The 25,193-nt window shown below is 42.7% G+C and overlaps 1 protein-coding gene across 2 annotated transcripts; it reads left to right on the top strand.

Moving 5' to 3' along the window:
• The first annotated feature begins 223 nt into the window (after positions 1-223).
• AKAP8L (A-kinase anchoring protein 8 like) lies at positions 224-24,916 on the top strand. Of its 2 annotated transcripts, none has more exons than XM_067544613.1 (13): positions 224-337; positions 6,308-6,340; positions 9,223-9,451; positions 13,474-13,945; positions 14,448-14,571; positions 14,780-14,826; positions 15,427-15,463; positions 17,646-17,754; positions 18,794-18,935; positions 19,417-19,522; positions 20,662-20,792; positions 21,860-21,955; positions 23,927-24,916. In XM_067544613.1, the coding sequence occupies exons 1-13, from the start codon at positions 325-327 to the stop codon at positions 24,311-24,313; spliced, it is 1,926 nt and encodes a 641-aa protein (XP_067400714.1). In that variant the 5' UTR covers positions 224-324; the 3' UTR covers positions 24,314-24,916. The 2 variants fall into 2 exon arrangements, with proteins under 2 accessions (XP_067400714.1, XP_067400715.1); XM_067544614.1 differs by having other exon boundaries at positions 9,223-9,280.
• Positions 24,917-25,193: the final 277 nt, after the last annotated feature.

Below are 25,193 nucleotides of genomic sequence, written 5' to 3' on the forward strand. Positions count from 1 at the left end.
AATGTCTGCTTTTTTGGCATCTGAAGAGGCCCTTGATTGACATGTTCCGATCCTATGGAGAGTAAGAGTGATTTTGACTGATTGATTCTTCCTCCAATGGAAACTGAGCACTGCGGGAAGTGTCTCCAATGGAAGGGGAGTGAGGCGGGGCGTGGCAGACCCGACCACCAATGACTTGCGGGTGGGCGGAGCATCACGTCCAATGCGGTCGGGAGGCGGGGCTGAGGCGCCGCCGTTACTGTCTGGCGCAGGACTCGCAGGCAGCAGTGGGCCGGGCCAGCGGCGGGGAGCGGGTGAGGGGAGAGTGGGACGTGCAGCAGCATCATGAGCTACTCAGGTGAGAGGCTGCTGGGGCCGAGCAGGCCCTCGGGGAGGGGACCGGCTGGGCACAAGATGGCGGCTGCCCCCGTCTGTGAGGCGGAGGGTTCAGCGCTGCCCCTCCTCTCCCGTCCGTCACCGCGAGCTGCGGGGCCTGCTCCGATTCCTCCTCCCACCTCTAGGGCCGTGGGGCGGGCCCGGGCATGAAGTGGGGCAGGCCCAGCCCCTCGCTCTTTACTGCGCATTGCTTCTCTTCTATGGGGCTGGAGTGAGGATGAACGGGGGGCGTGACACCCCGCCTGCCCACACAGCCCGGCATGGGGCCTGTGGGGGTGGGGCTGGCACAGACTCCGACCCCGTACCACAAACATGGCCTGGTCCCTGTGGGGATTGGTGGGGGCTGCTGCCGCTGATCCTGGGCGCCTCTAGCCGGCATGGGGCCTGTGGGGGTGGAGCTGGCGCTGACCCTGACACCTACCACAGACATGGCCTGGAGGCACAGCATAGGGTCTGCACGGACGCTGGTGCTTGACCCTGACCTCCTACCATATAGCATGGCATGGGGCCTGCTGGGGAGGTGCTGGGGGCTGGCACTGAGCTGGACCCCAGCTGTAAGGCATGGTATGGCATGACTTAGGGCTGCTGTGGGGCGGGCTGGCACTTACCCCCACTGCACAGCATTACAGGGGCCCTGGCACTGACACTCCCCATACACACACCAATCCCACTGCCCAGCATTGCATGGAGCTTGGAGTGTGTGTGTCTGGCACTGACACGCAACCCCATGCACACATCATCTCCACCTTGTAGTGCTGCGTGGGAAGTGCTGGCACTCACCACTCCACCTGCACACACAACAGCATTGCATGGGGCCTGCCAGGGGCAGTGGGAGCTGCCACTGACACCCCCACAATACACCACCAACCATTTTGCACTACATGGGCTTTGGACATAGTGTAGGGAGAGGTGCTGCTGTTATTTCCCCCCCACTCACATGTACAACATTGCACACAGGCTCTGGGGGGATGTAATAATTAGGAGGAGGAGTTGGCACTAGGATCTTGCCATACATGACATTGAATGGGCCCTTCCTTGGCGAGGGGGTATAATAACTAGAAGAGGAGCTGACATGGTTTCTCCCTGTATGCAGCATTGCATGGTTTGGATGTGTGTATAATAATGAGGAAGGGGGAAACTCAGCACTGGTCAGCCTCTGTCAGTTGTGAGTTTTGGAGATGGGGCGGGGGGGGGGGGGGTAAAGGTGAAATTGATTAGACCTTTCCCCTAATATCATTGCATCCTCTTGGGAATGGTGGGTGATGGAAGAAATTTACACTGCTTCCTCACATATGCTCACCATTGCTTGAAGGAATGGGGGTATAGTAAGGATGGAGAGGGTGATGGTGATATTTCCTGCTTTTCCCCCCTCACACCATTGCATGGGCTTTGGAGGGCATGTGATAAGCAAGGAGAAGAAGTTGGCAATGATATCCCTGGCTGATGAACTAGGGGGTGAGGTGATAATAAGCAGGGTAAAGCAGGCACAGATGCTTCCCTTCCCCTTGCATCTCTCAGCTGATGATCTTAGGAGAGAAATTTAGAATTATACCTAGTCAGGGTGACAAGGCATGTGGGATCCTGCATATGAAGGGGCATCAGTCCCTATTTCTCCTCCTTTTGTAGAAACAAAGGAAAGGATAATTCAAGCTTGTTTAGTTGAAGTTGTCTTGTGCAGAGCCTCAGGGATTAGGCTGGGAGCCCGGAATTTGTAGCTCTGCTACTTTTTGCTACAGGTTTGAGATTTTTTTTCTTCCTCTGTGTGATTGCAATTTTTGTAACTGCCCTTTGGTGCTGTGTTACACGTTTTGTATTTAAAAAAAAAAAGGGGGGGGGGAACGGTGGCACAGGGGAAGCATTAACTTACATATGTAGGATCTGTAATGCAGAGCTGAGACTCAGTAATACTGCTAAAATACTCCATTAATCTAATAATGAAATTTGCCTTATTCTGCTGTACCCAATTGTATTTAGAATGTCAAATGTTACCTTCCAATACAATGTGTGCAGTTTGGAAAAATTCATGCTATAATTGTGTTTGTAACTCCTGCATTACTTGACACCTTCATGTCTAAAAATAAGGGGCTCACTCTGATCAATGGTCTCACTGCTTGGGTTGCCAACCTTGCATTTTAGTTTTTACTGACATGAAGATCTGAAGTTGATTATTTTTTTTAACTGACATCAGTAAAAATACCGTAAACAGTGCAATAATGTCACAAAAGTGTGTACTCATTTGCGATATTCTGTACACAGGAATTCAGAATTATGCAATTGTTCTAGCTGCAGTTAATTGATCATTCCTGTTCTTTGGGCATTTGCAATAATAGAAAACAGGAAATTGATAAAGTCATGGTCAGTGTAGTTTTACGATACAAGAAGTGATTCTGAATGATGACAACCTCGGTCAAAATACAATATGTTTTATTTCTATCCAATTTCACGGACATTTTCATTTATTTACGGGTTTACAGAGAGTGTTTAAAATTGTACAATTTTTTACTGACTGTCCATAGATTTACGGAAGGTTGGCAACCCCATGTATGCATTGTGATAGCTGTCCACTGTATTGCTCCCTTTCCTCCCCAGGTGGCAGCTTGTTCAATACTGTGCATGTCTAGCAGTGATCCTCAACCATAGGGTCATGGACCTGCTATCATTTTCTACAGGCTCTAAGGTTTAATGTAAAAACTGTTTCTATTTGTTATGGTTGTGAAGGTCCTTCTGAATACAAATTGCTTCAGTTACTAGATTTATTGAATCAATCTCATAGGGGAAAGTTGTACTTTCTTATGGGAAATGTTATGAATAATACTTGCTTGATATATTTTTAAATATGAAGTGATTGAGTTCACCTGCACTGACTAAAAACTGACCTCAGTCAGACAACATAACTAGAGGGTCATAGAATGTATTGCTTCTGTATGTTAAGCTCATTACAGGCACTTGGGGATCCTTTGTATCCCTCATTTCTCCCCACAAGTTCCCTAAATGCCACCCTCCCATCCTCCTCTATTTTAGGAAGTCTCTGCAGCAGCGCACCCTCATACTGAGGGTTCTGTGTGTGTTCTCCTACCCCCAGGGCTTTGAGTGCCCTCCCCTCTGCACCATATGTGAAAGAACTTGAAAAAGCAAACTACTAGTTCTTTTCCTTGCCGAAACAGCACTAATGGTTCTGGGATGTGGTATTATGGAGGGATAAGAGGTTGGTTTGGGATGATCATCAGTGGGTAAAAGTTAAGAATACCTATTCAGTAGTATGATAAAGATCTTTGTGATGTATATTGGAAAGAATTGCTTGTCTGTTATACAGTTAGTCGGATGTCTTATTTTTGTACTTCCAAGTAGGAATAGGGTAAAAGTGATGTGAAGCATGCAGTTGTCCTCAAAACAGGAATGCATTTTATATTGGTAGGTGAAGCTTTTCAGGATATATTCCTTAACTGCAGTCTTGTAGGCTGTTGCAGATATTAAGAGCAAATTAATCTGCACTTGACAAACATCTAGCTCTACTAACAAATTTTAAATTTGAGCAAAACTATATTACTTGAGGCTTAATCTCACTTTCCATTTTTCTGAAATTTGAAGCCTTAATCTGAGATCTGTGTTTAAAGGCTGTCATAGCACTTGCAGTTTGGATTCTGTTCAGAGCTGCTCAGAGTGTTGTCAGCAACATAGAAACTTACTTAGGATCCTGAACTGCTGGGTATTAATACTTGTATGGATTATAGGATTACTTCTTGAGGAGGGGTAAAACATGGTAATGGCTCAATATGCCTATATTTTTATCATTGTTCTTCCAGAAAACACATTTATACGGTGAGCATCCCTTGTGAAATAAATGCCTAGTCTGAAATTTAAAAAAAAACTTAAACAGTACATCCCTGGAAGAATGTATGCAGACTTTGAAGCTGAAAGAATGTGGAGTTTTAAAAGGAACTGATTGATTTTGGTAATTGTGGAATTGTGACTTTGGGAATTGAGGTTGACTTTGGGAATTGAGTGCCAGAAATTGCCAACTACTAACACATAGAGCTGGAATGCTATAGGGAAGGGTATGATGATGCAATTATTTGTGCACAAAAGTGTGTGATAGGAGGTGTGATGAGACCAGATTGGGTTGCTAGTAGAACATGGGGCTTCTTACACCTAATACACCAATTTTCATCTAATCCAGATCAATACAGTTACTTTTTGACTTCTCTGGCCTTGTGAAATGAGTGGAGTGCAGTCAGGGTGGAGGTGCATCTATCCTTAAATCCAGGTTCTACCAGACAGGTAGCTACATCATCCAAAATGTAATTCTGGTTGATACTTAAACTCTAGTCGAGACATACCTTAACCTGGTTGTAATTTGAGTTATTGATTGTCCTTCTGTTCCTTTTCCTACAGTATATTATTTATGTAGTCATTCAACTTCTCTGTATAGGTGATTCTATTAGCAGAAAAGTTAATAAGATTTCATTGTCTGTTCATATATCTGTGGTTAAATGCTTTGGTAAAGGATCTTAAGTAAATGTTTGACAGGTACAAGGGGCATAACTTACATCTTAATAAATTCTGTGTTAACTTCTGTATTTCTGATAGAAAGTGGCTTAAAATATACCCAAACATTTACAGAAACAAAGTAAAGAAAAACAATCCTATCTTTGTATTGGAAGTAAGTATTAAATCTCTGTTCCCCATCTGTAAACTAGGACTACAACCCTCAATGTAAGACCCTTCTTGGATGGAGTTGTATTAAACAGATTGCCGGAACTTCATAATGCTAAATATATATGCATATATCAAAACAGGTGCCTATCACACGTTTAGTAAAAGCTTAGTTCTGTTTAAAACTGGTATTATCTAGTGTGAAGTCTTCCAGTTTCTAACTAAAATTCTCAGTGATTTGGCAGTAATTTTAAGAGGCGAGCTCACTTGTGTGCGACACCTATTGAGTTGTGCATAATCTTGAGGACGTTGCCTTTCTGTACCAGCATCAAATAGAAGTTTGTCAATCAGCCTCTTGCAGTGCTAGAAATGCAGCACTTTTGCAGGTGTAGGAAAATGCTAAAATTAGTCAAGAAACTTTTTTATATTCTAGTTTCTAAGAGAAGATAACACTGTCAGTTATAAAGAGTTTCAGGCTCATTTAAGATGGAGGCAGTTGACAACTATTTTGCTCATGCTCCCGTCTCTGCAGCAGACACTCTGTAGCAGATCCAGTGTAGTCCTGCTCTGACTCTGGGTAGGAATTTGGGAGCCCACCTAGGGGGATTCATACCTATTGAATCTTGCAGAACCCAACCCAGCAGGGAAATTCCTATGTACAAGGGACTTGTCAGTAGGGTTTCAAAAACTCTGGTTAAAATCAAGTGGTGCTCAGGTTAGCATTGCAGTTAATCCATGTTCAGAACTGATATGACTGCACCTATCAGTAAGTAATAAGTAATTTTGTACTGTAGACAAGCCCCTAGCGAGGGCACAAGCAGTGGCGAGCATATCCTATCACTAAGGCTGGATTGCCGGACACAGAGCAAGTTCCCTTCCCTTCCAGTCCAAAACGATGCTGTGGTCTAGGCCTTGGACAAAAAGCATCTCTTGTTCCAAGCTGCATCTTTCTGGAGATTCTGAAGACAGTATTCACCAGTTTCCAGCTGGAAGGTATATTTGCAGTCACAAGTGCTAGAAACTTAAGCTTGAATTAAAATAACATGGTACAGAAACTGATTGTGAGGTCACTGCCCTCCAGGGCATGTTTCTAATTTGTTACTGATACGGGTTTGTCAAGATCTGATCTCTATTGAGGGGTATCCAGTGTGATACAGTCTGGCTTATTTGGATGCAGTTGATGATCAGACCTTAATGTAAGATTTTCCTTATGCTCTAGCTAGAACTGCTGGCATTACCATATAATATGGGGTTTGACTACTTTTTGGTCTTTTTCTAGGTTATGGCAACTGGAACTCTGGAACAAACAGAGGCAAGTATAGTAAAATCTTAATACATTATCGTGAACAAATGTCATTTAGTGTGGTCAGTCAGAAAAACTATTATAAAATGGCACGTTTTCACAGCTCAAATCTGTTCCCTTGTGTCTGAATAATATCCTCTTAGGTCACACGCACCTCTCTATTTCTGTCAGTATTGCAGAGTCCATGTAACTGTGACAGTCAGCTTTTCACTATTCTGCCTTGTGCATCAACAAAACCAGATGTTTCTGTTCCCAGAAATCAGCACAGATTGTACCCACTACCTGTTTTCCTTCAGTTTTTCTATCTCTCCTTTATGAAACGCCACTGAAGATTAAAGTGTATCATAGCATGCTAGAAGACTAAATTTCTAGTTCTTGTGCCAGAAAGCCACAAAAATGGCAGTGTGTCTGCATTTAGGCCCAAACTTGAAACAGTTCTCCCTTTATAAATACTTGTCTTTTTCTAGAGGCCAGGTTCACTGTATTCAGACTAGAGTGCGATCCCCAGGTATGTGGCAGACTCACTGATCTGCACACTTCAATTAGCATAAGGAAGCCTCTCTCCACCCTGCAAAGACTGATTAGCAGTATAGTAAGCTTTTGTATTACTCTGACTGGTAGTTTAAACTGTAGTTTGTGTTGTACAAGGAATTTTATGATCTTTTCACTATCTTCAGAGCTAGCTGGAAAACTTTTTTTTTGTAAAAAACAGAATATATTCATGATTTTTCCCATTTTTTCAATCAACTGTAGTTATTGTGGTACTCGGTGTGTTGGCCACCGGTGTTATTCAGTGTAGGCTGCGTGCGTGTGTCCCTGTGTAGATGCTGTCCCAGCTCTGGCCAGGAAACTGAGATGGCTCTCACGATCGAATGAGTCGACACGACCACAGATTAGCTGAGTAACGAAGGTGCCCAAGCCAGGTTTATTGCATGCAGCACAATGAGAAATGACTTACAGAATATTTCTGGGTCAGTTTCGCATAGGCGGCGTTACAATGGGCTCGGCCCAACGGCGGGATTTTCCGTTATCCCCTAGACCAGACACCGGTATTCCCTCTGACACCCTCTTTTATACACTGTTACATACGCTTTCGGTCTGCCCCCTTTCACGTAGGTAGTTGCCACCCTCCTGATGTAGTCTAATACCACCTTTTTCCGTTGATTGGCTGATTTGGGCACCGCCACTTCATGTATCATTTCTACCCATAAAAGTGTCATTTCGGAGAGTTAGTATCTTGGTACCTCTTATACCTACTACATATTTTAGTAATATTTTGGCAGTCTTATAACCTTGCAGAATCAGCACTTTCCTATACCAGTCTCAGTTAACTTGAGTGACCCCTTATACTTCTGTTCACTCAGCTTTTTCCATTTAGGCCTTAGTCTGTTTTACAGGCCTTAAGCTCTCACTTCTTATTACAGTTAATTTTGCAAAATATGCAGTATGGTGAGCTTGCTAGCAGTGTCATTGTTTTACTACTTCTATTACAGTATCATTTAGGGGGCCCATCCAAGATCAGGGTCCCATTATGTTAGGCACTGAACAGTCTGTGTCCTGAAGAATTTATAGTCTAAAGGGACAAGACGGAGGGTGAAAGAGATTAAGTGACTTGCCAAAAGACACTCCAGGTCAGTGGCATATTAAAAATAGGTCTCCTGACTCCTAAGTGAGTGCTCTGTCCACTAGATCGTGCTACCTCCTAATGCTATTAAATATTCTTAAACTACAAAAGATGTCAGAATATAGTAAATGTTGTGGTACTATCTGTTTCACTTACTAAATAACCATTTGTTCACAAAAGCTTTTTGATTTATAAATGCAGATTAGCAAAATTCTGCTTTAATTTGCATGATACTAAGAATCCCAGAACTCCTGGGTTGGCAGTAGGACATACTGATGTGTGAACTGAGCAAACCTGATGTGTAAGTTAGACTGGGGAAAACAGCATAGAATGCTGATGCTATTTTAGTCAGTTTTCTGTCCTTATCTGCTTTGAAAGTAGCATGCCATGGACTGCATTTGAGGAAGCTGTTCTCCATCACCCTTGAGATAATATACAACTGAGAGGGCTATTTCTCATTTATGTGCAGACAGGAGAGGGAACAGAAGTGCCATGAACCATATGGGTACTGGTCAAAGTTAGGGAGGGGGGCGGTTATTGTCCCATTTCTAGACTTGCACAAATCCCTGTGCGTCTCTAGAAGAATAGACCCCAGACTCAATAATGTCATCCAATTCAAACAAACCATTATGATTATGATGTGAACTGACTGACCAGCTTAGAGGCATGAGTTTTATGTTCTGACTTCATTTGGTTATGAAGTCAGAACATAACTGAATACAGCACAACTTTGTCAATTTGACATAGTTCAAAGTGGATTTGTCTCTAAGCTTGTCCTATATACGTTATCTTATGTATTTTTTTTTCCTCTCACGATCCACACTTTTCACACATACCTAAATGTCCATACCACAATTGCTATTCTTTCTGAGGATGACTTCACCATCTTCTCTCTGGAATCTGTTTTTATCAAGCAAATGGATTGCTATGGAGGGCTGCAGCCCGTCCTGTCCAGTGAATGAGAGCAAGAATGAAAATTGAGGGTTAAATATTAGTTGGGGCCAATTGTAGACTGTTACTATATTGCTGGGATTTGGTATGAAGTTTCTTCCATGCATGTTTTGGCCTTTTAAGTCCTGGTGTTGGTTACACTAATAAACAACCTTGGCTGGTGACTTGTAAGAGGGGAAAAAATATGTTAAATGTAAACTAAAACTACCACATTCTCTGCGGAAGGGGTGCTCTTGGTGGTTCTGCTTCTGAGGTTGGTTAGAAATGTTAGCTCAGCTGCTTGAATGGAAATCTAAATGACACTTTCTCATTTCAGGTTACGAGGGATATAGTTACGGATATGGATACAGTCAAGATAACTCTGGCAATTATGGGTATGGTATGGCCACTTCAAACTCTTGGGAAATGCCTAATTCAGACACAGACCCTAACGCTTCCACTGGCGCCGATACTGTTATAGCAAAAATTAACCAGCGCTTAGATATGGTGTCTCATCTAGAAACGGACACGATGCAAGGAGGACATTATGGCTCAGGTGGAGACAGGTGAGTGTGGAGATCAAGATGAAAAGGTTCAGTACTAGACAGGTTAGTGTCTTTTCCTGAGGGAACCACTACTCTAAAGGTCTGTTGACTATCAGTGCTGCTACTTCTCACTTCTTTCTCTTTTTGATCTCATTCTCACTTTATCTTCTCACTTTGGTTGTCAAGAGGAACAGGTGGATGAAGGAAGTGGGCTTGGCTACATTTTCCCTCTTTTGTTTGTTTTTGGAATAAGTGATTTGTAACCCGATTTGAGTAGTGAAGTCTTAATAGCCTGGTGACAGATACTTGAGTTGTGATGCAACCTTTACAGAGGTAATAGGATTTGTTTAACTTGCGGGGAAAAGAAATCTTCTCACTGTTTTAAAATGGAAATGGATAAAGAAGGGATTCCTTGATATTTCTATTTCCAGGAGCCTGCTGATGTGCTTTATTTCTATAACATTTCCACAAAATCCTTCACTCACCTGTGTCCCTCATTTGATCTTAAGCTGAACTGTTAGTCTAGAAGTGACATTATTGTTTCAGTTTTGGGTTATTGGCTGGGAATACAGCACAGATGTCCAGCAAAGATCGAGAGGTTTTGACCATGTTTTAAATCTAAAGTATATGCAATACTAATAAGGACTGTTCACTCCACAAAGATTTCTCATGTTAAATTTCAAAATCAGTTTCTATTCAAAATGTAATACTTCTGCAACACTGCTGTTCATTATAGGTTTTGTGAAATATTCATCCCAGCAATTCTGATTTTGAGTATTTTCACATCTGAATAATTTGCTTGTGTACAAGTATTGATTTGAACAATAGCAGATTTACATTCGTGTAGAGGAGACGTATGTTTTATAGAATCATAGAATCATAGAATATTAGAGTTGGAAGGGACCTCAGGAGGTCATCTAGTCCAACCCCCTGCTCAAAGCAGGACTAACCTCAACTATATCATCCCAACCAGGGCTTTGTCAAGCCTCAGCTTAAAAACCTCTAAGGATGGAGATTCCACCACCTCCCTAGGTAACCCATTCCAGTGCTTCACCACCCTCCTAGTAAAAAACTTTTTCCTAATGTCCAACCTAGACCTCCTGCCCTGCAACTTGAGACCGTTGCTCCTTGTTCTGTCATCTGCCCCCACCAAGAACAGCCTAGCCCCATCCTCCCTGGAACCCCCTTTCAGGTAGTTAAAGGCCACTATCAAATCCCCCCTCACTCTTCTCTTTTGCAGACTAAACAAGCCCAGTTCCCTCAGCCTCTCCTCATAAGTCCTGTGCTCCAGCCCCCTAATCATTTTGGTTGCCCTCCGCTGCACTCTCTCTAACTTGTCCACATCCTTTTTGTAGTGGGGGGCCCAAAACTGGACACAGTATTCTAAATGCGGCCTCACCAATGCCGAATAGAGGGGAATAATCACTTCCCGTGACCTGCTGGCAATGCCCCTCCTAATGCAGCCCAATATGCCATTAGCCTTCTTGACAACCAGGGCACACTGCTGACTCATATCCAGCTTTTTATCCACTGTTACCCCCAGGTCCTTTTCTGCAGAGCTGCTGCCCAGCTCGTCGGTCCCCAGTCTATAGCTGTGCATGGGATATAGAGCTTTGTAGTTTGTCTGCTATTGTTCAAATATTATAAATGCAGTGACACTGTCAAAATCACTTAAACTAAATTCCATATAATGTAAGCAAACCAGATCCTCTTCTCTAGAGGCATAGTATGTTAGTAGTAAGATTTCAAAATGTCATGCAAGAGACTTTTATACATTTTTTTATTCTTTTATGTTGAGTGAATTCTGATTTGTTTGCAGTCCGCTATTGTTGCATCTGTATCTTGTTTTAAGCAACTGAGTTTATACATCTTAAAACTTTTTTTAAAATAGTATCACAAGAACTTGGAATATGTTTATCAAAAGTATAATTTAACAGTAATTATTAGTAGCATATAATGACACATGAATATTGTAAAATTGTTACGTTAACTGTTTATGGAGTAGAGCACAAATGTGCGGTAAACTTCACAAATTTTTACGGAATTATTCCTTTGAAGTCTTGCATCAAATAGATTTTGGTGGAGTACTCTGTTTAAATGCACTCACTTAAGGTACATCTCAGTTTAAAAAAACCATCCTGGGAAACCAATATTTGATAATAGCAGCCTCTTTAATCTAGCAGACAAAGGCAAAAAAGAAGTTGAAGCTAGACAAATCTAGACTGAAAATGAGGTGCAACAGTGATAGTACTTAACCATTGGAACAACTTATCAAGGGTTGTGATGTATTTCCCATGACTGAAAACTTTTAAATCAAGGTTGGATTTTATTCTAAAAGAGATGCTGTAGGGAAGTTCTCTGGCCATTTATACAGAAGATCATAGATGATCACAGTGGTATCTTCTGGCCACACAATTGGCATTTATTGCTCCAAGCCCCAAGCATCAGGCAAACTACTAGCTGCCATGCATAGTTCTGTCACGACAGATGATACTTGGCTGGTAACCTGGCCCTTTTCACAGGTTCTAGCTCTTACTGGAGTGAAGTTATCAAATATCCAGAGTGAGTGCAGTAAACCGTTTATGGGACAAAAGGATGAAATTAGTGGTTTAGGAAACATCAGTCTCATTTTCTAAAAAGCAGGGTGTAGGGAGGGCTGTTCAACTGCTGCGGTTGATTCTGTAAGTGAGCACATGTCGCTCTACCGTTTGAGAATTTTTGGTGGTTGCTAGTAGTCTGGATGGTTCTTCTCATATCAGTAGATAGAATGGCTCTTTCTCTAGCTTTGGAGTTAATGTCTCCTCCTCAGCCATTGTTCCTTTCCAATATCCTTGCTTTCAAGACCTTCTTATAAAGCATACTGTTGGGGTTTGTGCCCCAGTGGTTAGTGCTCGTTTGACATTCTGTGCTCTTGCTTCCTTGTGTAATGTGTGAACCTGTTTGTGTTTTGTTTTGGTGGGTGTGGGTTTCCCTCACACTATGGCTCAGCTGGTAAAGTAGCATGTTGTCATGAAGAATGTGAAGCCTCCCCTTAAACTTTGATAAGTCATCTCTTATGCAAATTGAGTCTGTCAGCCACTGCATAAGGTGTACAGAGGCACTACTATAGATATTACAGAATTTAAGTCTAAAACTCCTCTTCAGGTTTTGTATTTTGTCTTCTGAAACTGTCCTGGTTAAAAATTGGTTTTGTGGAAACTACAGTGACCAGGAATAAGTCATAAGTCATATCTACATGGGAGCGTTGACGTGGTAAAACCCTTCCCAAGAGACACAAGCTAAGCCAAGAAAAGGCACTCTTATACCACAAAAAATGCCCACATGAGGAGGTTATATCAGTATAACTGGTGGCTTAAATTCACACCTTGCATTATACATAAACTTTCTTGTGTAGACAAAGCCTAAATTAAGGTGTTCCTCCTAACCATTCAGAATAGAGCGGGGGAAGGTAATCAGGACTATTACTTTGTGGCCTAACTAGCTCTGCATTTCTCCTTAACTCTTTGGATTGTTCAGTCTGCCTTGCATCTACCTAAATAAAGGGTGAGTTGTAAATGTATTAAATTTAAATCAGAAAATCTGAATGTCTGCACAGTTGAAAATCCACAGCTACTGCTAACTGAGGAACCTTTGCTCAGCTTGGGAACTTTTCTTTTTAAAAAAAAGACCAGTGTGTGACACAGTAATTCTCAGAGAAATTGAGGATTAGTTTGGTGTGGGCTTCCAGACGCTTTAGGCATATTTAAAGCTGACTAGAGATCTGTGGTCCTTCAGTGATGGACTGAGGCTGAATTGAATCCTTGCCATTCTATTTATGCCCTTCTCCTGGCCTTTGCCCTGTACTGCCCCTTTCTGCCACTGCTGTATCACATGGAAAAACTCCCATGTTGAGTGAAACCTCTTGAGTCTTTTTTGATATAAATGAGACTGGAACAGTTCTGTTGTTTTTGTTTAACCTCTCTGCTGCCATTTCTCGGCAGGCTCTAATGTGGTGCCTTATATGCTACTGACTGGATTCCTTGCTTGCTCTGCAACTCTTGCAGGTATGATACATATGAGTCCTACGACTCAAGGTCTTCACTGAACGACCGTGATCTATACAGATCCGGCTATGATTACAGTGAGGCTGAACATGAGACCGACAATGCCTATGAAGGTTGCTATGACAGCTATGACAGCTACTATGGGAACCACAGGGACCAGTACCAGAACAGAGCACGGGACAACTTTGGCCAGCGGGGTCAGAACTGGGCCAGAGACGGGCGAAATAACAGGCCATCTTCATATTCCGGGCGCATGGGCGGACAATGGAATGAGCCGCCACAGTCAATGGGAGGGCGGGGCCATGGCCCCCATGGCTCCTCTAGGCTCCCATCCCTCTTCTCCCACAACATTATCCCAGAACTCGGCATGTTCCAGGGAATGCGAGGTTTCTCTGGAAACATGCGCTTTGGAGGAGGCGGCATGAAACAACGAATGAGGAGAAACTGGAAAATGTGGGACGCAGACTTTAAAGTAAGTACCTGTGCAATCACCTCCCCATTTACCTCATATAGAGATTGTTCACTTCCCAGCAAACCACACTGTCCAGCTCTGAGTGTAAAGGGCCCTGCTCTCTGAAATACTATACTTAGTTTCCACAATGTAGTTCATACCTCTGTGCATTATTTGCTTGGCATCTTGGTGTTTTCTTAATGGTTTGAAGAGGCCACATTCATTCATAGTGCAGTCTTAGTATCCAGAATATTTAACCTTGATGGTTTTATTGTAAAGCTAGAAAAGTAAATGTGCTGTAAATTTGTGGTTTAATCTGATATGCTGTAGGAAAATGGCTGTGAAGGATTGTGCCAGATATGATCTGTCTTGAGTGACTTTGCCTCTCAGAAGCATAACTGTGTTTACAGGGAAGTTTAGTTCAATATAAAACATTTTTAAGGTGGTTTAATGCAAACTTATTTGCTGCTGGTAGAGAATGGTCTCGGAATGTACATTTGGGGACTGATATTTTCCTTTCTAGTCACAGAAAAAGAAGATCAAGAAGGACCTTACTGCTAAGAAGAGAAAGCAAACTGACAGCAATGATGAACCTGACAGCAAGGCAGCAAAAACTGATGGCTCTGACAACTCCGACTCTGAGAATGGTAAGAACCTCTCTGGTGACTGCTAATGAGTTGGCTCTTAGTCATGTGAAGTTATCAAAGTGCCTTTGTTTCAGGTAGTAATTGGCTGTGGCATTTCAATTTCTCTTGCATATTTAATTTAATGGTATTAAAGCTGTGAATACCATTCTTTGCTGAGGTACACAACTGTTACTTTTTGTATGGTGATGGCCTGTGCTGTGCTTTTCAGAGGAGGGGACAGAAGGAGAAGCTGCAGAGAAGGAGGGATCCAAAGCTGTAAGTGAAAATGACACTTGTAATTCACAGTGAAGACTTTAGTGCTTGAGGGAAATGGATGAGTAGCCACATAACTAGTGTTGAGGACAGACTGTTGTGGTGGTAGCATTCTAACCAAATGAATCATCCTGCAATATGGGTGGAAACATTTGCAGTGGCAGAGAGCTGGGATTGAGGGGGTGGGGGGATTGGATCCTCATGGAAGAAAGCTTGAAGGTTGTAAATGCTCCCTAGATTACTTATTTTGTATTGCAGTAATACTTGCAGGCCCCAACAGAGATTGTTTGGAGCAATGTACAGGTGTATAGCAAGACAGGCCCTGCTCCAAAGAGCTGAAAATATGTGACTAGAGAATTTATGGAAATAACTTGGGATAAGGGGAGGAAACCTAGAGATCAGCAGCTTGTTATACTGTTGCCAAATTGCAGGCTAAGTGTGTTCCTTAGACTGAGGGAACCATGCTCTCTGAAGTAAGGAGAGATTCTCTTTGGGGAGCAGGGTGGTTCAGAAATGTAAAGCTAATATGCACTCACTTTCTCTGTAAGCCAAATAAAACTTATAGCTAGCGATTTCTGATAACCTCTTGAAATTGTATTTTAGGAAGGTGAAGATGAAGAAGGAAAAGATTCTGAGAAAGGTGAGATCTGAATGTACTTGTGTGAAAGCAATCTTGGGAAATGAGCCAAGAACTTTGTCATCAAGGGATGCGCTAAGGCTTTTGAGACCTTACACCTCTGTAGAGCATAAACCTTTCTGCCAATGAAGGACTCTGCTGTGGAGGAAATGGCTCTAGGTAGTATTCTGTTGACTGTCTTGGTTCAGGCACTGACTTGCTCCTTTTGTTCTCTGAGCTGTGGCTTGTACACAAGTCTAAATGTAGTGGATTATGATGATCTGATTTAAAGCTCTAGTCTTTCATCACGCTAGAGCTTGCACTGGTTTCTATACACAGTACATATTCCCAAGTGGATATCTGTCTGACACACTGCTAGGCCTAGAATAGTAGGGAGTGCTACAGGTCAAAATTGAAGCACTTTAGGAAACATAGGGAAATCCAGCACAGCATCTGGTGACTGCCTGGCTCTTAGCCAATGCTGTTGGTCTCGTGAGATTTATAGTACGTCTCCTTGCTGTGGAGAAGCTGGATCTCATGGACAAGGTAGGATAGTTATGGCACTAACCTGGGTTTAAATCCTTGCTCTGCCTCAAGACTTGTGATGTTGGGTAAGTCTCAGTTTCTCTTGCTCTGTTCCTCATCTATAATATGAGAATAAAGTATTTTGCTGTCTGATGGGGTGTTACAGATTGTGAGGCACTCAGTTACTGTAGGATTGGGGCCCTATGAGTACCAATAGTACTTCTCTGAGGTAGAGTCCCTGGGATCAGAGACAAGCCATGCCTGCCAATAGTTGGGGGGGCGGGAGGGGGAAGTGGGAGCAGAGTGAGGGCAGCTGGCTTCAGCAGTGGTACTGAGCACAGGGCTGGCCCCAGCCATTCTTGCATCCCAGGCAGACATTATAATTGTGACGGGTGTCAATTTCAGGGGTGTCAATTTCAACCTGAATTTTCCCCAACACAGCTGTTTTTCAGGAAGGTGTCAATTTCACAGCTCTACTGGCCAGTATCAGTCATTTGGCACCCCCTACAATCAGGCGCCCCAATAGCTGGGTCAGACCATAGCTTGGGCCGGCACTGACTGAGCATGCTCAGTACAAGGCAAGCAGCAAATCTTGGGAGGGGCACATGTTGCCTCTGCCTGGAATAGTTTCAGTTGCCTCCGCTGTTGTGGCAAGTGGGGAAAGGATTGCTTAGGGAAGCATGATGGCCTCTCACCAGAGGAAGAAACTGTCCAAACAGATATTGTGCTAACACAGGGCTCGACAAATTCCAGGCGCCATGGTGCCTAGAAATTTAAGTCTGGCGCCTAGTATTTCTCTGGTGGGAGCGGCCGCCACGCTCCAGCCAGGGCGTCACTGCACCCATGTGGCAGGGCTGGGAGAGGGGAGTGCAGCGCTGCAGCTGCCGTGCTCCAGCCAGGGCACCCCGCTGCTGGGGCCACGTTGTGGGGGAGGGGAGAGCGGCTGCTGCGCTCCGGCCAGGACACCCCGCCGCTGATCCCACATTGTCTGTCTGGCTCCTTCATTTTTGGGCTGGCTCCTAGCTCCAAAACAAATTTGTCGAGCCCTGTGCTAACAGGTGTCTAACTTGTAATTGCTATCAGTGGAATATGATAGCAGCGATATAAAACCATATGAGAAGCCTTGGCTGGGAAACCAAAGCAGTACTGTGATACCATTGCAGTATAACTGTGGAAGGTACTTCTCTGCCTTGAAAAAACTGGGATTTTTTAATAGGAGGAATTGAGTTCTTATTTCACTGCCAACCTTCATCTCTTCTGTGCCATGTCCACAGAAGCCAAAGGGATGAGAGTGTTTGCCACTTAAAACTGTCAGACTCACATGTAATCTAAAATAGGGCATCTTTTCCCAGCAAAACCAGGGGCATTGTATCTCCATCAGAAACGTTAGGAAACTGTATCAGAAGAGGCATTGTCTCACCATCCTGCCTCAGCTCAGCTTTTCTGAAGGCTGGCCCAGAGAGGGATGGAGCATCTGTTAATAGACTAGCACTGCTCCTTTAATTGGCCAACAGCAGGAATTGTTATGAGAGCAGCTCTTTCCAACACTCAGCTATAACTTTGCCATTTGTGAGCTATATGGGTCAGTCAAGCTGGCTACTAAACTTGGCTAGGCAAATCCTCTTCATAAGTTGGTGTCCACAGATAGTGCCCTTAAACGCAACCTGCTTTATACACTTAGGTGCTTTGACAATTCAAGAAGAGATTAGTCAAATCAAGCGCAAATTGCAAGCAGGCAAGAAAACTCAAGAGAGGCAGAAAAAGAGGCATCGGGATCGCATGGTAGAAAGGTACATCTTCCTCTTCCAGTGACACAGTATACATCCTGCCTGAGAACTCTGGGAGGATTGTGTAATGATTAGAACATGGGCCTAGGCTCATGTTTTGGGTTCTGGCTCTACCAGTGACATGTTTGTAAAACCAACAGTAGTTATTTGACCTTCTTTGTACCAGTCTCTCCATCATCTGTAAAATTTGGCTTAACACCTCACAGGGAGCTGGCAAATCAAAAGCATTACAAAAGTATAAAATGCTGTTAGCTAGTTATAAAATGGAGAATTTTAATCAATAGCTCCCCCTTTGTGAATGATACTGCTGAGACCACTGTTGGAATACTGTGTCCAGTTCTGGTGTCCACTCTTAAAAAAATATTGAAAAATTGGGGAGCGTTCAGAGAAATGTCACAAGATTAATTCAGGACTAGAAAACCTGTCTTACAGTGAGACTTAGCTTTCTCTTTGATAAACGAAATAAGTGAACTGTGAGAGTCCTCTCTTAAGCCCTAAGTACCTTCACAGCGAGCTCTCTGAGAGAAGAGCTTTTTAATCTAATAGACCAAGGCATAACAAGGTCCAGTGGCTGGAAGCTGAAACTTTAAGTTCACACAAAATAAGCTGCACAACTTTAACAGTGAGGTTAATTAACCATTGGAGCAACTTACAGGCTATGGTGGATTCTCCATTATGAAAAAAATCTTTAAATCAAGATAGACATCCTTCTTAAAATCCTCTCTAGCTCTCCTACAAGTTATTGGGCTTGATGTAGGAATTAGTGAGTGAAATTCTCTGCCTTTGGTTGTACAGGATGTTAGACTAATTACTGCTAATGGTTCCTTCTGGCCTTAAAATCTGGATAAAAGCTGTAGGAAGGATGTGACCATTCAAACCTGGTATAAGACTTGTCCCCTTGAATGAGCTGTGCTATTTTTTAATTGTACCCCTTAATAGTAGTAGGGAAATTACTAGTATTTTCAGGCTGATGGGGAGCCTGGAATGAAACCCTTGGGCTTAGAGGTTGATCTCTCACTTGGTTCTAACTTTGTCTTGGTAGGATTCAGTTTGTTTGCTCGCTGTGCAAATATCGGACCTTCTATGAGGATGAGATGAATGCTCATCTAGAAAGCAAATTCCACAAGGAACACTTCAAATTTGTTGGAACAAAATTGCCTCAGCAGACAGCTGACTTCCTCCAGGTGAATCTTTGGTTAAGTTTCCCATCTCTTCAGGCTGTTGCAATGCACCTCTATTTCATGTTGGTTGTCGGAGACCTAAAAAAAATAAGTTTTGATATTTGAATGTGAATGGACAGTTCAAATGGTCAAGACTATGAAAACTTAGATGTGAAATTACTACTATATGTGTGGTTAGAGCACAGGACTGGCCATCTGGATCTGAGTTCTTATTCCCAATTCCGTGCCAACTGCACTGAGACTTTGAGTATGTTACTTACTCTCTGCACTTTACCATCTGTAAAGTGCAGACAGTCCTTGTAAAACTTCAAGAGAAGAGTTAGAGCTTGGCTAAGGGACGTAAAAGTTTTGAAAGGCTCTGATGAAAGGCACAGCTGCAATGTAGAATAAATACAATACATGTTGTGCCTTGCGTTTTTGAATTCACATTTGTCTAGCAGTTATTACAGCTGAAATAAATATCAAATATTTTTGTACAATACAGGACTATGTTGCTAACAAAACAAAAAAAACTGAAGAGCGCCGTAAAGCAATTGAAGATATTAATGCAGTTATCCAACAGATCTATAAAGACCAAGATCTTACCCAAGGTAAGAGCAAGTCCCCACATCTTCATGGTTTGTTTTTTGTGAAGCTCCCTTAATGTGCCACTTCCCTCAGAAAATGGAGAAAAACAAAATGCCATTCTGAGGTTCCTTGTTTGTGTTATGCTGAGTCTTTAAAATGTGCCCAGTTCACAAGTAAACCATGGCTAAAGCTATCCTGAGATCTGAGACTCAAACTAGATTTTTTTCCCTTGGTTTTTGTTACCCACAGACCAGATTATGTTCTTGGAACCTCTACAACCTATTTGCTGTTGCCAGTCAGTCCCACCAGTGCCATGTAAATTGTAACATGGCAAATAAGACTGATATACAAGAAGAAATAGAATTGGCTCTACAGAGCCAACAAGGAGTAAAGTAATCTTGTTACTTAAATCATCTGATCCTATTCAGACATGGTGTGTCTGTTGAGGTGCCTTTTCTTACATAGTAAACTTCCAGAGAGGAACCACGCTTTAAAAAGCTACTAGTGGTTCATGGAAAATTGAAATATTAATCAGGAACACATGTCGTAGCTGGTGTCTCTTCATCCTTTCTACCTTGTGCAAGATGGGAGGAGTCTTTTCCCCTACCTATGCTTTAATGTTTACCTTGCATGCTGTAGGAGTTTTGTTCTTAGTTTGGAGAGCTCTAATTTCAGACAAGAATAATCAGCAAATTAATTTACAGGAGACTTATTTCCGACTTGCATCCAACGAAGTGGGTTTCTGCCCACGAAAGCTTATGCCCAAATAAATGTGTTAGTCTTTTAGGTGCCACAGGACTCTCGCTTATTTCTCATATGTTAGAGTAAAATAGAGAATATAGTTAAATGGAAAGTCATATTGTCTTTGAGAGACTGAGGTGTGTAAACATCAGGTAGTGTAATACACAATTGTCAAAGCTAGCCTGTGATCAACTAGCTGGAAATATTTTGTGTGCAATAGCCAACACATTGATGCAGCAGTGACCAGCAGCATTCATCTTTGAGGTGTGCAGCCATAGTCTGGGCCTCGGGTCTATTAGACTATGGCTATACAATGTTCCTCCTCTTATATGCACTCGCAGACCACGCTGCAAAACTCTCTGGAGTGTGGTGTGGCCACCACAACTGGATTTAGATGAACAAAGCTCTTGTCTTTCCTCAGATGTTGGCATGGAACACTTTATTAAAAAGGTGGAGGCTGCTCACTGTGCTGCATGCGACCTCTTCATCCCAATGCAGTATGGAATTATCCAGAAGCACCTGAAGTCCCTTGACCACAACCACAACCGCAGAGTAAGCGTGCGGCTGGTTAAATGTATATATAAATGCCAATGTACCACTACAGCTGGCTGGGCAGATATGGAGATCAGCTTATCCCTGCGTGGTGAATCCAGGTTGCAGGGTTATGTTTTTTTAATTAATAAAACAAGCTGATAAATGCTAAAAACTGGATATGATTGCATTCATACTGCCTAAGAACTATATGAGAAATGGGGAACTAAAACCAGGACTAGCCTTATTAAAGCTTTCATGCTGTAATGGTCTCTGTACAGTAACAGCTCACAGTTGCAATATTGCAATGTGGTGGTCTGTTACTGCAGAATGCTGATCTTCACTCCTGTCAGAGGTCAGCAAAAAAGCAATCTTCATATTGTGAGGAACAGCAATGTAACATGCTAGCAGGGTCCCATATTGTCTACAACCCATTGGCTGTAGAATCCATCCTCTGATGATCTGGTTCCTCTGGTTTTAAAGAGAACCTCCCATGTATAAATAGCTTTCCTCTATCTGCAAACAGATAACCTGAGCAGATGGCTCTGAAATGGTCACATACATCAAAAGGAAGTATTGATTCTGAAGCCTAATAACAATTTAAATATTGGCACGTAAGCACTTTGGCAATGAAATGGTTACCAATTAATGTAGTGCCAGATTTTGAGGGTGCAGTGGTGTAGCTGAGTGCCTTGGAAGTCACTGGCAGCAAAAGACTTGTTCAGGTGCCCCATGTCCCTCCACTGTGTATGCTGTCTCAGAATGCCTTTGCCCCTGCCCACAGGAGAATTGAAAGATGAGATTCCCTCTCAAGGGCCAAAAAAGCCTAACTACATCCCGTCTTTCCTTGGGTGCCAACATTCACATTACCCAGCCCACTAAACCTCTAAAGCTGTGCATTGTCAATACAAATGCTGGAGCACAATGAAAACTAAATTTGGTGGGGTTGGTAAATGATGGCAGATATGAGACTTGGTTGTGCCAAACACATCTAGGGTCAGTCAGTGTGTTTGCAATAACTGATGAAAACAAGTGGCTAGACGCAGTTCAGTTTAAAACTTAACTCTGGTTTCTTTAAATACCTTTAGGCCATGATGGAGCAGTCCAAGAAATCATCTTTAGTAGTTGCGAGAAGTATTCTCAACAACAAACTTATCAGCAAGAAATTGGAGCGGTATTTGAAGGTAAATACTTGCAAAACATCTTTGAGCTAGATTGAGCAGGGAGCTTCCCAGCATCTGCACTGCAGAATTTTCTTACTAGATGCTTTTTTCTAACCAAGTTTCTTGCTATCTAGTTCTTGGGCTGAAGTTCTGAAGTACTTTCCCAATAGAAGGTCCCATCCCTAAGAGTTGACTGGGTGGCACTCAAGGACTTTCATAGTATGACTAGCTTCCTCATCTCTACTATCCCCCACCCTCTATGTTGTGCCTAATTCCTGAATGAACAGAGGGTAGGCTCTTCCTTTAAAGTTTCAGCTTAATGGAATAGCATTTAGGCAGTTTTATGGTCAGGGTCACTAGCAAATGTAGCATAATTAGTCTGTTACTGTTGGCATTGTGTCAGTTTGAGTACTCAAGATAGTATGTATTGTCGAGCTACTAATCTGACTTCCCTTGGTGCTGAAAACAGTCGGCTAGTGTTGAGATGGATTTCTGGGTAAGAAGCTCAAGTTAAAGATAGGTGTTTGAGCCATACCCTCTTCTATAGTTCAGACTTTACCCTTGTTCATTAAGGCGGGGGTGGGAGGGAGAGGTAGATGTAAGGAGCAGTGCTTGCTAGCTGCAGGCCTGCTCTCCCTTTCAGAAGAGTGGTATTGAATATCAAGTAAACAACTCAACCCGTTGTAGTTTGGGGCTTATGAGCCATCTCAATGCAAAAACCTGTCACTGGTGCCAAGACACTAATCGATCCATGAGTTCATGGTTCATGAGATCTTGCCCACACATCTAGTGAAGACCATTCTGAAGGCTAAATATCTTGCCAAGCATGAGGGCTAGTAATTACTAAGCCTGGCTGTCCACTAGTGATAGCATTTGTCCCATAGCTTTGCTGATCTGTGGTGATCATGGTTTGAGCGCTTGTCTTTGTTAGTTCTTAACCTGCCTCTATCACTGGCATTCTAACAAGTCTTTTATCTTCCTGTTTTCAGTTACAGCTTGGCTTTTAGCAGTCATTCTTCAAACTGCTAGTTGGCACTGGTGCTGCATAACATTGGGTAGCTTGGGATCCCATCTTTAGATTGGTATCCAACTCTACCATGGATAGACTTCTGGAATGTTGGTTGCTAAAATCATGTCAGAACCGGAAATGGGTAGGGAGCAAAACTAAGCCCTTGGCTGCCTGAAATCCCTAATGTAGACAGTGGTGTAGCTGCACCACCACATACACCTAGTGTGGACAGGCAAAACTGCAATAAGCTGCAGTCTGTGCTAGTGCAACTTGCCTCGCTTGCTTTGCACCAATGCAAACTATAGTTTATACCAGTTTTGCCTATTTGCATCAGTCCAGCGACACTGTTGGCTATAACTGAGGTAAATTCCCCACACAGACAAGGCCTGATAAAAACGTTGATCTAAAACAGAAGTGGGTGGGAGTTCACTTTATTCTGTATCAAATGTAAATCTCCAGTAGTTCAATTCCATTGTCAGGAGGACTCGCAAAGTCTGAACATCCCCCGTTCCTGGCATCACAAACAGATATGTTTCAATAGACCACGTATAGGAAGGTATTTTTTTTACTTAACTTCACTGGTCTGAAAGCAGTCTGCTTATATCCGCAGAAGCATGGCATTCAAATGCTTCTTGGACCTTGCTGGGAGAAGGAACAACGGGGGAACTACAACTAATATCCACATAATATAAAACTAACTCTCAGTAACAAAGCAAACCTCATGGGTGCCTTCATCACACACTGCTGTAAGGTTCACTAACTTATAGCCTGCCAGGGTTAAACTCTCTGTTTCTATACACACACTTTCAGGTCCAGAGAGCTTCCAAGTGCTGGTCCCCGCTTAGAGGTTGGAAATGTTCATGCCCTGCAGGAGGAGCTCATGTACCTGGCATTTGTGTGAAATTAAGTGAGAAGGTCTTAGCTAACATCTGCCAAGAACCTGCCCAAATGCAGCCTCCAAGTAATTCTGTCTTGACTTACAGGGTGAGAATCCCTTCACAGATGATCCAGAAGAGAAAGAGGAGCATGAGGAAGGAGAGGGTGGAACAAGTGGAAATGCAGAGGAGGGAATAGCTGAAGGAACAGATGAAAACAAGAATGATGAAGAAAACCAAGATGAAGAAAATGAAGATGAGGAAAGCCAAGACCGAGAGGAGAACCCTGAAGCAGAAGCAGCTGAGAATGACGGGGAGCCAGAGGAGATTGAGGAGGAGTCACAGACAGAGGTAGAAGCAGAATGCACAGAGGAGAAGAATTCACATGTTGCAGAAGAAATCCTCACTGCTGAGGAGGAAGAACAACAGCTGGAAGGAGATGAGGAAGAAAGCAAAGGAGTTACTGCAGCAGAAGAGGATGAGCCTGTGGAGTAGACTTTGGATGGGGAAGCTGACATGTTTAAGACCCAGCATTAAATTTTTTTAAAGCATAACTATCTGTGAAACTTCATAGTATGTTTTTGGTTATCATTCTACTAAACTTTCACCTAGTTATGGCAGTTGAAAGCCTCTATCTGTAAAGTGGTTTTGGAAATAGATTTTTTTTACCAAACCTTCATTTTAGTAGCTAGGTTTTGTGCAGTCCGAGTTTTTAGATGGCTATGTACTAGGAGTATTTCCTTTGAGCATGTGTACAAAACACACTGTGCTAATGCACCATATACAACATCACAATCTGACAGATTAAACCTCTATCTTCCCTGTGAAACTTTTATATATTTAGATAAAGTGGGTTGTCCCTTAGCCAGCCTTCCAGGAAGCATAAGGAGCCTCAAATCCAGGGTTTAAAATTCTGCAGTGTATGCTATAAGATTCTGCATAATTTCCATGTGACTGTCGTACTCTTCCCAATGTTTTATTCTTCCTTTTTAATGCAAAACAAAAATAAGTGGTGTTGACATTGTATTGTTTGTAAAATGCTTTCATTTGAAGGTGAATGTTTTCAGTGGGTGGAGATAAAGCACTACACTGAGATTACCCGCTGTGTGAGCCTTAATTTCTGAAGGTGGAGGTGAGTAGTATGTGTCCTGCATCATGTTCATAATAGGTGGAGGTTCTGAAATGCGGTCCTTCTAAACTGAAGCACTGCTGGGCAATAGCTGTGGTTTGCTACACTGAAACCTGAGTGCAACTCAACTTCACTGCTGATTTGGAAAAAGTCCCTTCCCTTCTATGTTTTCTCATCTCTACAATAAGGCTAATATAGCCCTTCTGAGATCTCCAGCTGAATGGTGCCTTGTGAGTATTCATAAGC

Source organism: Emydura macquarii, unplaced genomic scaffold (genome assembly GCF_026122565.2).
Source record: "Emydura macquarii macquarii isolate MOO-44397 ecotype Brisbane River unplaced genomic scaffold, CSIRO-AGI_Emac_v2 contig_1002, whole genome shotgun sequence".
Taxonomy (NCBI): domain Eukaryota; kingdom Metazoa; phylum Chordata; order Testudines; family Chelidae; genus Emydura; species Emydura macquarii.